The sequence below is a fragment of the Myotis nattereri genome (assembly GCF_964212035.1).
Source record: "Myotis nattereri genome assembly, chromosome: 2".
Lineage (NCBI taxonomy): Eukaryota > Metazoa > Chordata > Mammalia > Chiroptera > Vespertilionidae > Myotis > Myotis nattereri.
The window spans coordinates 88,702,444-88,718,721 of NC_138076.1; the positions used below are offsets into that span (position 1 = coordinate 88,702,444).

General features: G+C 38.8%; 1 protein-coding gene across 1 annotated transcript in view; it reads right to left on the reverse strand.

The window, feature by feature from the left end:
- The window catches only part of RCBTB1 (RCC1 and BTB domain containing protein 1), a 68,428-nt gene that overhangs the window by 45,180 nt on the left and 6,970 nt on the right, over positions 1–16,278 (reverse strand). Inside the window, exons 2-3 of the mRNA XM_081082790.1 lie at positions 2,772–2,938; positions 2,252–2,402 (exon numbers count right to left, since the gene is read on the reverse strand). Coding sequence (XP_080938916.1) covers positions 2,252–2,402; positions 2,772–2,897 — 277 coding nt within the window. The 5' untranslated portion in view covers positions 2,898–2,938. The remainder of the gene's footprint in view (positions 1–2,251; positions 2,403–2,771; positions 2,939–16,278) is intronic.

Below are 16,278 nucleotides of genomic sequence, written 5' to 3' on the forward strand. Positions count from 1 at the left end.
AAACGGCCGGATTTGGCCCACGGGCCGTAGTTTGCCCACGGCTGGGTCTAGAGTGACAGACCAGGCTGCAGCAGGGGGACAGAGGGCTCCAGAAATGACCTGATATGCTCAGATGTACTGTAAAGCAAGACTGCTCCGTAGAAGAGCTTTGGAATATGTTAATGATAAGTATAAAAGAACTCCAGGAAAACAAACAGTGTATAAGAAACGATGTGGGCTCAGATATAAATAATGCTTATAGAGTTCTAAGTAAACATTGAACACCGATTTCACCAAAATGGTGATGATATCACTATATTGAAATGATAAGCAGAGGGAAGAGAGGGAAGGGAAAGAGAGCTAAATTCTATCTGCCATTATAAATGTCAAATGATAATATCTAAAATGAGAAATTTGGAAATAGCAGTATAAGCATGTCAATTTAAAAATTTGAGTTAAATATCAAAAGAAACATCTGAGAGTTAGAAGTGGTTCCTTCTGAAGAGCAGTTTCTAAGAGTGAAGACGGATAGGACAAAGATCCTGCTTTTTACGAAAAGCCATAAACTATTTGAGGATTTCGAGTGTTAAATTGTTTTATTGTTTTTGTTAAATTCTTTTAAAACTATATGATTGTCAACATACAGTACACACAAATATATATATTCATAGAGATACATAATACACGCATGTTTACTGTATATTGTGTAAAATGTATTATAATGATCAAAACGAAATTAAAAACAAAATGAAAAACATGCCCATGAGAAAATCAGATATTTATATTTACGTTTATTGTTTATTTTTTAATATTTTTATTGATTTCAGAGAGGAAGGGAGAGGGAGAGAGATAGAAACATCAATGATGACAGAAAATCATTGATCGGCTGCCTCCTGCATGACCCACACTGGGGATCAAGCCCACAACCCAGATATATGGCCTGACTGGGAACCAAACCCGTGACCTCCTTACTCCTAGGTCAATGCTCAACCACTGAGCCACACCAGCCAGGCCTGTTTATTGATATTTACATCTCAACTGTAACATTCAAGATAGTTAAAACTGTATGATCTGGATGCTAAAAATAATTCAAAAGAAGAGTTATAATTTCCTAAGGTCACCACTTTGAAAAAAAAAACAAAAAATATGAATGTACATGTTTTAGTATATTTGCTCTAAATAATTGGCTCAGGAATTTACGGTGAAAAATCAATCACTAGTTAAAACTGATATGCATTCGGAAAAAAATAAAACATTAGGTCACAATGGATGACAGGCTGAACCAGTCAGCAAAGTTGTAACTGCTTGAAAGAGCCAGTGTAATTCTAGAAAGGCAAGATTACATAACACGGAAGTGAGACAATCACCTCATTATGCTCAACACATTATACTCTTACTAAACAATCATGCTCAGATCTGGATCTCACAGCTTGAGAAAGACACAGACAAGCTGGAGTGGACTCAGATATAAGTTAAAAGCAATTAAAAAGCTCAATACCAAGAAGACCTATGGCAACATCCAAGGAAGCTCCTAGTCTGGAGACAAAAAGGCAAGGAGTAAACTGTCTCCCAAATGCCACCCAATAGGATAACCCAACAAAAACCTAAGGACCTCTGCTACAGATGGAGAGATGGGGAGAGAGATGGGGAGAGAGATGGGGGCAGGGGGAGAGAGAACGCACGCTAGTGTGCCTAAAATATAAAAGGAAGAACTTAAATTATAAATAACAGATTTTCAGAGTTCTGGTTGCCCACAATAGAGATAAATGACCAAAGACAAATAACAGTCTCCTTCTTTAGTGATCTTGGAGAGGCAGAGAGAAAGGGAGAGGACTCTATCTCACATTTTTTCCATAAGGCACCCACAGGAATGCCAGGGAATAAACTAAGATTTATTGAATTCAAGGTTCAGGAATTACACAAAGAAAGGAAAACCAGTTTTATCTTTATTTACAAAAATGTACCAAGTAAAACCTTAAAGTTGCCTTGTTACCACAAATCTATTGAAAAATTAGGCTGCAAGGACCACTTCCTTGCTATAACTAATCTCTCACAACTGTACATAAGTAGCCTAAAACCTCAGAAGTTTGCTTAATTTGCAAGTCATCCGATGGCTGTTCCAGTTAGCCTGAAGTGTTTAATTTTTACCACTCAGAAAGTAATGAACAAACCATGAGAAATTAATTATTTGACCCAGCCCTACCTCCTTTTAGCTTAGAATTAACTGCTCCATTTTCCACAAACTGAAAAGCTGGACTTATTCCCTCTTTACCTTCAGTGCTGAGAAGAACATGTGGTCCACTGCCATAACTAAGGCTTTTAATCTTCTTTCCACATAAGGCTTCTAGCTTTTTGGGTGTAAGTGTACTCTGGTTATCTCCAGTTCCTAGACAGTTACTATAGTTCAGTCCAAATACAAAGACCTGGAAAACAAATAGTTCTGTTTGAGATGTTTGGCCTAACGTTACACAAAGGCTCCCTTCTTTACCCTGAAAATGAGACACACTCAAGTTTAGTTTGACAGCTCGGTGGGTGGGAAGAGACTAAAAAAGTTATTAAGAAAAAGTCAACCTCTGCTGATGTTTACGATATTGGCTATACTATGAAAACCAAAGAGTAGTAGGGGTGGAGTGGTATTAAATCAAGAAACTGAAAGAAAAGGCAAATTATATCAAAGATACAGTCTTCTTGAATTTCAGGTTCTCTTATCCCTGACCTTTCTCCAACTTTAAAGCTCAATCTCAAAATAAGCCCTAAAATTAAACTCTGGATTTTAAGAGATTCTTTCTTACCTCATCATCTTCAGTAACGTACAGTGCTTCATTGGCTGAGGTGCCAAAGACACAGGCTTTCCGAATAGATGCAATTTCTTGAGGTGAGAGCAGAGTGAAGATTGGCCACTTTCCTACATCCACCATGACTCTGGCTTCAAGCAATTCCTATAAATATGCTGGCATCTCTGCTGTAACAAACAAAAAGGAATCCAAGAAAAAAAATTAAACAACCACTAAACTAATTGTTAAAAGACACTGTTAATAAAATAAAACAAAAGCTAATTCCAGAATGAACTGTCCCCCTACCTTTGGTTAAACAGACTGCTCGCTTACCCCAGCAACGTGTGTAACCCTTCCTGCACCTTCAGACCTGGGCCTTTTCCTATGATGGGAGGGAAACTTGCTAGAACCAGTTGACTTATATAAGTCAGTGCTAATCTGTTACATACATGCTTACATGCAAGCTGACAGCAATAATGGAGGGAAGACATGCAAACTGGATGAAACCAGGGTTTCTCATCGGGTATATTTTCTCCAGGAGGATGAGTGTCATGGTGAGTGTGTGATTGTGTTTGTGTGTGTGTGTGCGTGTTATGAAAATGAGAATCATTATCTCTACCTCCTCACTCTCCCACTACCTCTGCCAGAATGCACTAAAAGACCCCACCCCGTGTGGAATATCACTGCCACATCTAGCCACTGTTAATAAAGGGAATGGGACATCCCTCATATGGTTTAGAGTGGCAAAAATATTAAGAAACACTAGTTTAACATTTACTGGATGAAACCATAAAATAAAGCATTATGTTCTGATCCTAATTTACATGACCACATTTCCTACATTATATATAGACCATATTTCATTTCACATTGAGAAACATTATTTGAACACAGACAAGACAATTTGCCCTAAATCTGGTGCTAGAGGTGATGACTATAGCCTTTATACAAATAGCAATTAGCTTAAAAATACCCAATCCCAATAAAAAGTAGAGAGATGTATAAAACTAAAGTTGATCTTTTTAAGGAGTTTTACACAAAGAATCCTGGTCATGGCTCCAATTCTTCTAGGGTTAAAAAGTAATTCTACAAATTCCAGGGGGCTGCACGAGCACAAAACCCTATCATACCAAGTGAATTTCCATTTTGGCTCTCACCTCTGGAAACTGAAATAGAACCAAACAGTTGATAAATACAACCACAGTTTCCTACTCACTCTGTTCTCAGACCTCTAAATATAGCCAAGAGAGGCAGGCCCAAGACCAAGGTCCTTTTCTGGCTCCAGCACCTATGACAGCACCTATAAAGCGAGCCTCAGAGCTTGAGCACGCTTAGCCAAGGCCTCAGTTTCCACGATCCAGAGTGATATTTTCCATCAGCATCAATTTGGATGACAAGGATCGGGTTCCAGTTATGCCCCAAGTATCACACCACATAGTCAATAAGCTTTAAACACTATTACCTGTCATTGCACAACCAGACTCCTGGAATGACATTTGAATATTCTGAAAATTGTGCACCCAAGGGTGTGTATGTGTGTGCGCACACACTTGCATATGTGTGTATGTTGGCGGGAAAAGGTAAAGGGTGTGGGAAAGGGTAAAAACTAATATATAAATATGTTAAAAAATTTTGTTTCAAATAGTACAAAACAGTATAGGAAAGTAAATCTCCCTATCCTCCCCTTCTAGACCGTCTCTTCAAAGGCAATCACTGTTAGTAGCTGTTTTAATTCACTCCAAAGATAGTGTATACTTACATGAGCATTATATGTAAGTATGTGTGGAAGCTTTCCCACCCTACTTAACAGCACATCTTACAGATCATTCTGTAGAGTTACTTCACTTTTTGATGGTACTATAGAGGATAACAATTTACCTGTTTCCACTGAGACATTTAAGTCACTTTCAGCCTTTGCTAACATGAACAATACTGCAATTATTGTTTGCACATATTATTGAATATACATGTCTTTTTATACATAAATTCCTAAGACAGTCTCCTAAAAATGTACTTGCCAGTTCAAAATTCAACAGCCAGTTTGCCTTTAATAGCTATTTCAAATGGTCCTCTACTGAAGTAGTACCAATATATAAGATAACCATCAATGTATGGCAGCAACTGTTTACCACACCCTTACTACACAGTGTATTATCATGATGTCTCAGTTTTGTTTAAACTTGAATTCCTCTTATGATGAGTGAAGTAGGGCATCATTTTTAGAAATAATCACAATTATAGCAACAATAACAAATGACATTTCCTGAGTACTCTGCACCAAGCACTGTTCTAAATAGTTTACATTTATTAATTCATTTAATCCTTACTTCAGAGACAAGGAAACCAAGGCAAAGAGATATTAAGAATGTGCTCAAACTAGCAAGTGGCAGAGTGAGGCCCTGAGCCATGCAGTCCAGAGCCAGCATGTGTACTCTTCACCTCTCAGTCTCAGATGCTTAAGGGCCCGCATACCATCCTTCTACATGAAGTCCCTTTTTTTTCTACTAGACTGTTGTTCTTTTCTTTGTTCTACATTTATTATAAGTGTTCATTGTATAAGAAGATTGTCTTAAATGCTTTTAGAAGTAACAAAAAGATGCCCTCCACCATGGACTTTGTGCCTCATACAAAACAGACAAGGAGTATCAAGAAGTAAAACAGTGTAGATGTCTATAAAGTAGAAAAATTCCAAGAAAATCCAGAAGCAAATTTTCCTAGAATATAAACCATATCAAAGTTAGGCTTCAAGCCTAACCAGTGTGGCTCAGTGGTTGAGCGTCAACCTATGACTCAGGAGATCGCTGTTGGATTCCTGGTCAGAGCATATGCCCTGGTTGTGGGCTCGATCCTCAGTAGGGGGTGTGCAGGAGGCAGCCGATCAATGATTCTCTCTCATCATTGATGTTTCTATTTCTCTCTCCCTTTCCCGTCCTCTCTCTGAAATCAATAAAAACATATTCTTTTTAAAAAGTTAGTCTTCAAAATTTAATATTTAATGTAATATAGAATTTAATTTTAAATAAATAAATAGGGAGGAAGGGGGAAATTAATTAGCCAAAATATATGATTCGCCATCTTTAAAATTACAATACAAAGTTTTATTACCACTCAAAATTATATAATGTCCTGACAGCAGTATAATTATTCTGAAATTATTAATTAGTTACAGGGCAACTCTGCCCCAAGGGTGTGGCAATCTACAGAAAACTCAAGCTAACTTTCATAATGATGGCTTATTATATGAACTGAGTTTACCCACATTGCTAAATTACTCGAAGCTTTATTTTACAAGATACTTCTCCAAAGACTTGTAATTTAAGAGTCAATATAAAAACCAAGTCCTCCACCTACACCACGTCTGCACCCATCATAAAAGCAGAAAGCATCACCAGTAGCATGGTGGAAAGGAATGAGTCCTGTGTTTAAGCTCTAGATTTACTTTTAATTACTTGTAATCAATCAGAATGGCATGCGACTTATCTTTTTGAGCCTGGGTTTCTAAAAATTATCTTCTGTAAAAATCTATAATTTTAAGTTTAAGGTGAAATGAAGAAGCTATGGGGGATTTTTGAAAGCCTAAGAACAAAAGCAATAATGTTGGTCAAGCAAGTAATTACTCCTAGCAACACAAGCAAATAAAGAGCAGGAAGGAAGAAACTAACAATGATCAAGAACCTGCTTTGTTGCCCTGCTGTGTGGCTCAGTGGTTGAGCATCAACCTATGAACCAGGAGGTCATGGTTCGATTCTCAGTTAGGGCACATGCCTGGTTTGAGGCTTGATCCCCAGTAGGAGGCATGTGGGAAGCAGCCAATCAATGATTCTCTCTCATCATTGACCTTTCTCTCTCTCTCTCTCCCCCTCTCCCTTTCTCTCTAAAATCAATTAAAAATTTTCTTTAAAAAAAGAACCTGCTTTGTTGTAGACACTGTGTTAGGTAGTTTCACATACACTATTTCATTTAATCTTCACAATACTCTTATAAGGAAGAGACCATAACCCATTCTTAGCAGCAGATGAAGAATGAGACTCAAAGGTGAAATGACTTCCCAAGGACACAGGGAAGTAAGTGGCATAGCCAGGATTCAACTCCCACCTCTCTGATTCTTCTTACAGAAACATCAGTCCTGGCCTTTCCAATGGCTAACCTTCTCCAACATTATTTCTGTCTGATTTTATCTAGTCTCATAAATGTATACCAGCAAGTGTTTTAAAAATGCTTCAAATATAAAAAGCACTTCCCAAAAAACACCCCCAAATGCGCCTCTGTCTAAATTTGCCTGGTTAAGCCTCACAAATGTTATTCATTCCTTCATTCTTCCAAAAGCCACTGTGAGGCAGGCCAGGTCCTCAGGGAGCTCACAGGACTGTGTGAGCACAAGGCACTGTGTGAGACTGCTAAGGTACAAAATATGTCTTCATTAGACTATGCTCAGCCTGGCAAGTGATGACATGAACAAGGGATCCTCAGAATTCAGACAAGGTTCTCCAAGAAGTTCTGTGGAGGTATTAAAACCCAGGATGTGCTATGTACAGAACAACAGATCACAGTCTTGAGCTTGGGCATATAGCATATCTTTAGTAAGGCAGCACAGTGTAAATGTAAGCATAAATACCATACCACCAAAATTTTCTAATTAACTCAAAATTACCACCATCATCATTATAAGTAAATTATTGTGGTGAGATGTTTAATTACTCCATTTTCCTGGGGGCAGTGGCAGTGTTTAGAAAATCATACTGCATGGATACAGGAAACAGATCGACAACTGTCAGAGAGGAGGTGGAGAGGGGACTGTATGAAGGAAGGTGAAGGGATTAGCTAAAGAACATATAGGCATAACCCATAGACACGACAAAAGTGTGGTGATGGCCAGAGATAATAGGGGGTGGGGGCTGTGTGGAGGCAGGCAAAGGGGGCGGGAATATGGGAACACCTGTAATAGTGTCAACAATTTTTAAAAAAGAAGGAAATCATACTGAGTATCATGATTCTATCAACTTCTTACTCTTACTATTTGACTCTCTACCACAAAATGATAAAGAGTACTACCTAATCAAATGTACATAACAAATGTATGATAATGCAAACAAAATAAAAGCACATTAATTCTTTTGCTGACGATGACCCCAAATACCAAGAATGCTGGGGAAAAGCATAAAGAACAATACAATCATGACCCCTGCTTCTGAGGAACTTACGGTTTAATAAAAAGCTAGTTCCTAGTAAGGGGAAACCTAGAATTCAAGTGTAAGTGGAATACCTAAGTAAATTATGGGATACAACATGCAAATATATAGTTCATGTGATACATGCTGTGTAAATGGAAAAAATTATTTAAACAAGTTACAAGTATATAAACATTATATATCCCAGAAAACTGTTATATGCAATTCAAGAAATCAAATTCTCAGAACTCTAACAGATGACAAAATATAAGCATTTCCTCTGAACATCATCTAGTTTCCTACAGGAAAAAGTGTTTTTCACAGCCTTCTTCCTTTTTCACCAATGGAAGTTCCCATTTGAGCACATAAGACTTAAGGCTATTTTCAAAGATAGACCACATATTGGGGCACAGGTAAAGTCTCTTCAAATTCAAGAAGATAATCATATCAAGCATCTTCTCAGATCACAATGGCATAAAATTAGAAATCAACATCTGAAGGCTAAATAGCATGCTATTAAACAATGATTGGGTTACCAAAGAGATCAAAGAAGAAATAAAAAGCATTCTGGCAACAAACAACAATGAAAACACAACAATCCAAAATCTATGGAATAGAGTGAAAGAGCAGTCTTGAGAGGGAAGTTCATAGCTCTATAGGCCTATCTCAAAAAACAATAAAATATGGTAATAAATTATCTAACCCTACAACTCAAAGAATTAGAAAGACAGCAGCAAGAAAAGCCCATTGTAAGCAGAAGGAAGGGAATAATAAAGATCAGAGCAGAAATAAATGACATAGAGACCAAAAACAAACAAACAAACAAAAAAGATCAACAAAACCAAGAGCTGGTTCTTTGAAAGGATAAACAAGATTGATGAACCTCTAGCCAGGCTCACCAAGAAGCAAAAATCAGAAATGAAAGAGGTAAAGTAACAACCGATCCCACAGAAATACAAAGGATTGTGAAAAAATACTATGAACAACTCTATTCCAACAAAATGGGCAACCCGGGTGAAATGGACATATTCTTAGAAAAACACAAGCTCCCAAAACTCAATCAGGAAGAATTGAAAAAGCTGAATAGTACGATAACTACGAAAGAAATTGAAGCAGTGATCATAAATCTTCCAGCCAACAAAAGCCCTGGTCCGGATGGCTTTACAGGGGAGTTCTACCAAGCATTCAAAGAAGAACTAAAACCTATCCTCCTCAGACTATTCCAAAAAATTCAAGAGGAAGGCACACTTCCAAGCTCTTTCCATGAAGCCAGCATCACCCTAATACCAAAACCAGGTAAAGACACCATAAAAAAAGAGAAACACAGGCCAATATCCTTGATGAATACAGATGCTAAAATCCTCAACAAAATTCTAGCAAATCGGATCCAGCATTACATTAGAAAGATCATACACCATGACAAAGTGGGATTTATTCCAGGGATGCAAGGCTGGTACAACATCCGCAAATCAATAAATGTGATACATAACATAAACAAATTGGGAGACAAAAATCACATAATCATATCAATTGATGCAGAAAAAGCATTTGACAAAATTCAACACCCTTTCTTGATAAAAACTCTCAGCAAAGTGGGAATAGAGGGATCATACATCAACATAATAAAAGACTATATGACAAACCTACAGCCAATATCATACTCAATGGGCAAAGACTAAACTCATTTCCCCTAAGAACAGGAACAAGACAGGGATGCCCACTTTCACCACTCCTGTTTGATATAGTCTGGAAGTGCTAGCCGTACCAATCAGACATGAAGAAGAAATAAAAGGCATCCAAATTGGAAAAGAAGAAGTAAAACTGTCCTTATTTGCAGATGACATGATACTGTACATAGAAAACCCCAAAGACTCCATCAAAAAACTACTAGACCTAATAAATAAATTCGGCAATGTAGCAGGATACAAAATTAACACCCAGAAATCTAGGGCCTTATTATATACCAATAATGAACTCACAGAAAGAGAAAAATTTTTAAAAATCCCATTTACCATTGCACCAAAAAAAATTAAGATACCTAGGAATAAATTTAACTAAGGAGGTAAAAGACCTGTACTCAGAAAACTACAGGACATTGAAAAAAGAGATAGAGGAAGACACAAACAAATGGAAGAACATACCATGTTCATGGATTGGTAGAATCAACATCATTAAAACGTCCATACCACCCAAAGCAATCTACAGAGTCAATGCAATCCCCATTAAAATACCAACAGCATATTTCAAAGATCTAGAACAAACTCTCCAAAAATTCATCTGGAATAAAAAAAGACCCTGAATAGCCACAGCAATCCTGAGAAAGAAGAACAAAGTTGGAGAGATCCCAATACCAGATATCAAACTGTATTACCAAGCCACAGTTCAGACCAATGGAACAGAACAGAGAACCCAGAAATCGACCCAAGCCATTATGCTCAATTAATATTTGACAAAGGAGGCAAGAGCATACAATGGAGTCAAGACAGTCTCTTCAATAAATGGTGCTGGGAAATTTTGTAAGATACATGTGAACAAATGAAACTAGATCACCAACTTACACCATACACAAAAACAAACTCAAAATGGCTAAAGAACTTAAATGTAAGATGGGAAACCATAAAAATCCTAGAAGACTCCATAGGCAGCAAAATAGCAGACATATGTCGTAGCAATATCTTTACCAACACAGCTCCTAGGGCAATGGAGACTAAGGAGAAAATAAACGAACGGGACTACATAAAAATTAAAAGCTTCTGCACAGCAAAAGAAACCATCCACAAAACAACAAGAAAGCACTGCATGGGAGAACATATTTCCCAATGCTATTTCAGATAAGGGTTTAATATCCAAAATTTATAGAGAACTTATACAACTTAACAAAAGGAAGATAAACAATCCATCAAAAAACGGGCAACGGCCTGGCTGGTTTGGCTCAGTGGATAGAGCGTCGGCCTGCAGACTGAAAGGTCCCAGGTTCGGTTCCGGTCAAGGGCACGTACTTGGTTGTGGGCACATCCCCAGTGGGAGGTGTGCAGGAGACAGCTGATCAATGTTTCTCTCTCCTTGATGTTTCTGGCTCTCTGTCCCTCTCCCTTCCTCTCTGTAAAAAATCAATAAAATATATATTTAAAAAAAAAAAATGGGCAACGGACCTAAATAGACACTTTCCGAAAGAGGACATACAGAAGGCTAAGAGACATATAAAAATATGCTCGAAGTCACTAATCATCCGAGAGATGCAAATCAAAACAACAATGAGCCCTAATCGGTTTGGCGCAGTGGATAGAGCATCAGCCTGTGGACTGAAGGGTCCCAGGTTCAATTCCAGTCAAGGGCATGTACCTTGGTTGCGGGCACATCCCCAGTAGGGGGTGTGCTGGAGGCAGCTGATCGATATTTCTAACTCTCTATCCCTCTCCCTTCCTCTCTGTAAAAAATCAATAAAATATATTTTAAAAAAAAACCAATGAGATACCACCTCACACCTGTCAGAATGGCTGTCATCAACAAATCAACAAACGACAAGTGCTGGCAAGGATGTGGAGAAAAACCCTCATGCACTGCTGATGGGAATGCAGATTGGTGCAGCCACTGTGGAAAACAGTATGGAGTTTCCTCAAAAAGTTAAAAATGGAACTCCCATTTGACCCAGTAATCCCACTTCTAGGACTATATCCCAAGAAACCAGAAACGATATATGCACCCCTATGTTCATAGCAGCACAATTCACAATAGCTAAGATTTGGAAACAACTTAAGTGCCCATCAGCAGATGAGTGGATTAAAAAACAGTGGTACATCTACACAATGGAATACTATACTGCTATAAAAAGGAACTTTTACCATTTGCAACAGCATGGATGGAACTGGAGAGCATTATGCTAAGCGAAATAAGCCAGCTGGAGAAAGATAAATATCACATGATCTCGTTCATATATGGGATATAATGATCAACATAAATTGATGAACAAAAATAGATGCAGAGACAAATGGCAGGGGAGGTGGGGGGTTAGAGAGCAACCAAAGGACTTGAATGCATGCATATTAGCATAACCAATAGACACAGACACTGGGGCGGTGGGGGCTTGCCCAAGGTGGGAATGGCTAGCGGGGAGGGGGAAGTCAATGAGGGGGGGGGGGGTGTAAAGGAGACATATGTAAAACTTTAGACAATAATTTTTTTAAAAAAGACTTAAGGCTGTGGTGATCTTTTCTGTTTCTGAATGCATGATATTTCAATTCTAGGAAAACTTTCAAATAGCGGAGTTCGAGGGTTTGGGGTAAAATTTTGGGTACAACTTTACAACTTGTTACAGCAAAAGCAATTCAAAAAACCTCTCAGATCACAGAAGAGCCAAATGTTACTCTTATGGATCTCTTCCATACTTATTCTGATGAGCTTTTTGAGAATGAGCAGATGCTACACCACTGATTTAGACACAAAATGTATTTCCCAGGACCAGACAAACCCTTAAGATAGGATCAGCCTCAAAATTCTCACCCTTTCTATAGTATAAGTACTACAAAGAAACAAAGTTTCAGAGATTTGCTAAGACAGTAATGTTGTTACTGCCCCAGCTGCTAAAACAGCTGTCATCCACTTCTCTTTTCTGCAAACTAACCATACTAAAATAATGAAAGGGAAAGAAGGAATGTCCTGAATATTTGTCAAATTTCACAAAGACTAAAGGGCTCTGAGGATGTAACATTCTCCAAGACTTTATGCCAACCTTCATAAAGATGTAGCTGTACAGGAGGTAAAGTTATCCTATCTTCACTTAAAAACAGCACCACTGCTTGTTTTAGAATTTCCTAACACAGTGACTGCTCCTTGTCTCATTAATTTTGTTCAAAGTCATCACTCATTTAAAAGGACAACTGTCACTTCCTTTGCCAGTAGGTGGCTTGACTTGAAGCACAATTTGTAATAACGGCCTCTGGAAGCAATTCTTCAGCCCCATTATCCAAGGGACTGTTTTCATTTCATTGCACAAAAACTTTAGGCAATTCTAGTATATAGGGAATTTGACGGCTCATTGTAAGTGAAGAAATAATTCTACAGAAGCTATGTGCTCAGGTTAGAAAAGCAAACAAACCAAATGGCAATAGTATTAGCAGCAAAAAATAACAATCCAGGATTGTGAAGCTGACTGTGATCTTATAAAAGAATTGCTTTTATGAGATACTTTTATTTTCAAAAGGAAACAAACAAAAAACCACCATCATTCAAAATAATGTTCTTCCACAATTTTGTTTTTTGTTGCACCAAACACACAGGGGCCACAAAATAGTCCACAATAAAAATAGATGGGTCAACAAGTTAAAGGAATGACTTGAACACAAGAATACATCATTTTATTTTTCTAGTGAGTCCAAGGCTGGAATGGAGGGGCCTAAGTTCAAATCTATTTATGATATTATGAACCTTTTCTACATGGATCACTCTAAAGTGATTTTATCTACTAGTTTTTGCTGTATGAAAAGTACCAGCTGTACCCTATGTTGGCCTAAAACCAAACTAAAATTCCAGCAACAGACATGCAGAACCATACTGTATTTATTCAAGAAATGTTTACCGAATGTCCTCTAGGTAAACAGAACACAGAGCCAACACCACTACCACCACCTGAACCCCCAGCAGAACTTACATGCAGTAACGGGGTCTAGACATAAACATATGCTCACCACAGTGTGGCCAGTGCTACAATGGTGAAGTTCGGGTGCTATAGAAGTATCAGAAATGGGAAGTGTCAACTACCTGAAAAGACGGCAGGCACCTGGAATAGTGAATATACATGCCAGGTAAAGGTCTGGTGGAGGAACTGAAAGAAATTTAGCAGGGCTGCAGCCATAAAGCTTAGATTTTATCCTAAGAGCAACATGTAATCACTGGAGGATTGTAAGCAGGGAACTGGCATGATTAGATGTATGTCTGTTAAAGATTATTCTGGCTGAATGTAGAGATTAGATGGGGATGAAGTAGGAGTGCTTAGAGGGAGCCTAAGGTGGCTGCAGTAAGCCACGAAAGAATGGAAGCCTATATGGGGGAAATGGAGAAAACTGGACAAGAGACAGACTCAAGGGTAATTGACTGAATGGGAGAAAGGAGCTAGATAAGAGAAAGGCAGAGCCAAGGGATTACACACAGACTGTCAAATTAAGTAACTGAGTGAACTGTAATGCCACTCACTCTAACAGAGAATACAGCAAGTTTCAAAGGGAAATGGGGAATGATTCTCTGGACATTTTAAGTTTAGCTACCTGTGGGATATCAAAGTAGATATGTCCAAGAGATAGATTTATAAACATGAAGATCAACAAAGAGATATGGATTGGAGATTTGGAAATCTGGAAAAGTGTGTGGAATAAGAAGAGACGATGATCTTGGACAGAACTCTAAGAAACTCCGACAGCAAAGGGACAAGGATATTCCATAGAAGAGACTGTGCAGAAACAGGCAGAGTAGGAAGAAAACCAGAAGAGTGCCATGGAAGCCTAGGGACATGAGCATCACACAAAGGAGATTACTAGAAGAGTTTCAGGGAGGTTGTGGGTGGACAAGGCCAGATTGCAACAGGATGAGGAGCGTGTGAAAGTGCAGAAGAGTATAAACAACTTGTTCAAGTGAAGGGAAAAAGTGAAATAGGGTAGTAATTGAAAAATGGGCTAGGGTTGAAGGATACACTTTAGGTGATCTTTTTGTTTTAAACATGTTAGAGATGTGAAAATGTTTAAATGTCAATGGAAAGGACCCAGTAGAAAGAGAGAGAAGACAACTAAATAAGGTTTCTGAGAAAGTAACAGGGAATGGGATCTGAAGCAGAAATGTAGGTAAGCCATAGAAAGGGGGGGGATGGGGTAAATATTCCATTAAAACACAAGAAAAAGGAAAGGATGGATATGAATGAAAATGAGTTTAATGGTTGGGGAGCCAGAAGTTGGAACAATTCCTTCCTCCCTCCCCCCATCCCGGCCCCCCTATCTAACCATCTAATGATAGTCCACTGAGTCTGCTTTTTTTTTCTATCAGCAATTTATGAGTGTCCCAATTTCTCAATAATCTCACCAACACTGTCTTTTTTATTATAGTCATTCTAGTGGTTTGATTTGCATTTGGGCACATCCCCTATTTTTCCCAGTGAAGCAAGTTTCCTGTTAATGGTAAGAGCGGAGGTAGCAATAGAAAGTGGAGTGGAATAGCAACAAAAAGAGGTGGTGAAGCCTGAAGCAGTCACCAGGGAGGATGAGAAAGAGCACTGGGAAACCTGAAGATATGTTGAGACAACCCAGTGAAACCCAGTGGAAATTAGGAGACCATAAGTATGTAGAGGTATCCTACCCATCTGAACTCCTGTGAGATTTCATTCTCCAGGAAAGAGTTGTTGCGTTTTAAAATTTTATTTTATTTTTAAAGATTTTTTAAAATTGATATTTAGATTGAAAAAACGGGAGAGGGAGACAGAGACACCAATGTGAGAGCAAAGCATTGATCAGCTCCCTCACACATGCCCCCAACCAGGGATCGAGCCCGGAACCCGGGCATGTCCCCTGACTGGGAATTGAATCGGCAACCCCTTGGTGCATGGGATGATGCCCAAACAACTAAGCCACACTGGTCATGGCTTGTTTGTTTTTAACTGATCTAACCAGAATTTGAATGGGAAGTTGCTCAGAGGATTTTCTCATTTAGAAGTAATGACATAAGTGCACCTAAAAATTCCATCATTTTTGTGTTTAAAGTCCTGTAACATACACTTTGGAAGTGAAAGTTTACATCAGATTCACTCTCCTTGACCACATGTGTCCTCTGCAGCAGATCTGACATTTGTACTTAGTCTAAAATCATCAGTTGCTAAATTCATCAAATATAAACTGAAAGAAACACCACACATCTGTCATTACAATGAGTAATTCCTTTAAAACATGTCAGAATCATATCACAAAACACTAACTTAAAACTGATAATAACAATCATATCTATATATATATAAAACCCTAATAGGACCAAACGGCAGACCCGAACAACCAAACAACCGGTCGCTATGACATGCACTGACCACCAGGGGGCACACGCAGAACATAGCAGGCGTCAGCAGCAGGCAGCAGAGTGCAGAACATGGCGCTCAGCCGCGGTGGGATGGTAGAACAGGTGAGTGGGGGAGCCAGACCAAGGTGGGGCATCGGTTGCTGTCACTGGGGTGAGCCTCTGGTAGTTACTGAAAATTCTTTGCTCCCACGCACCATGGTCCTGCCCGGCACTCACACCTGCTGTCAGCACTGGCCCCGCTCGCATCCGCTGCCAGTACTGGAGCTGCCGCTCACTCACTGCCAGCACCAGCCCCAATCGCCCCACAGGGC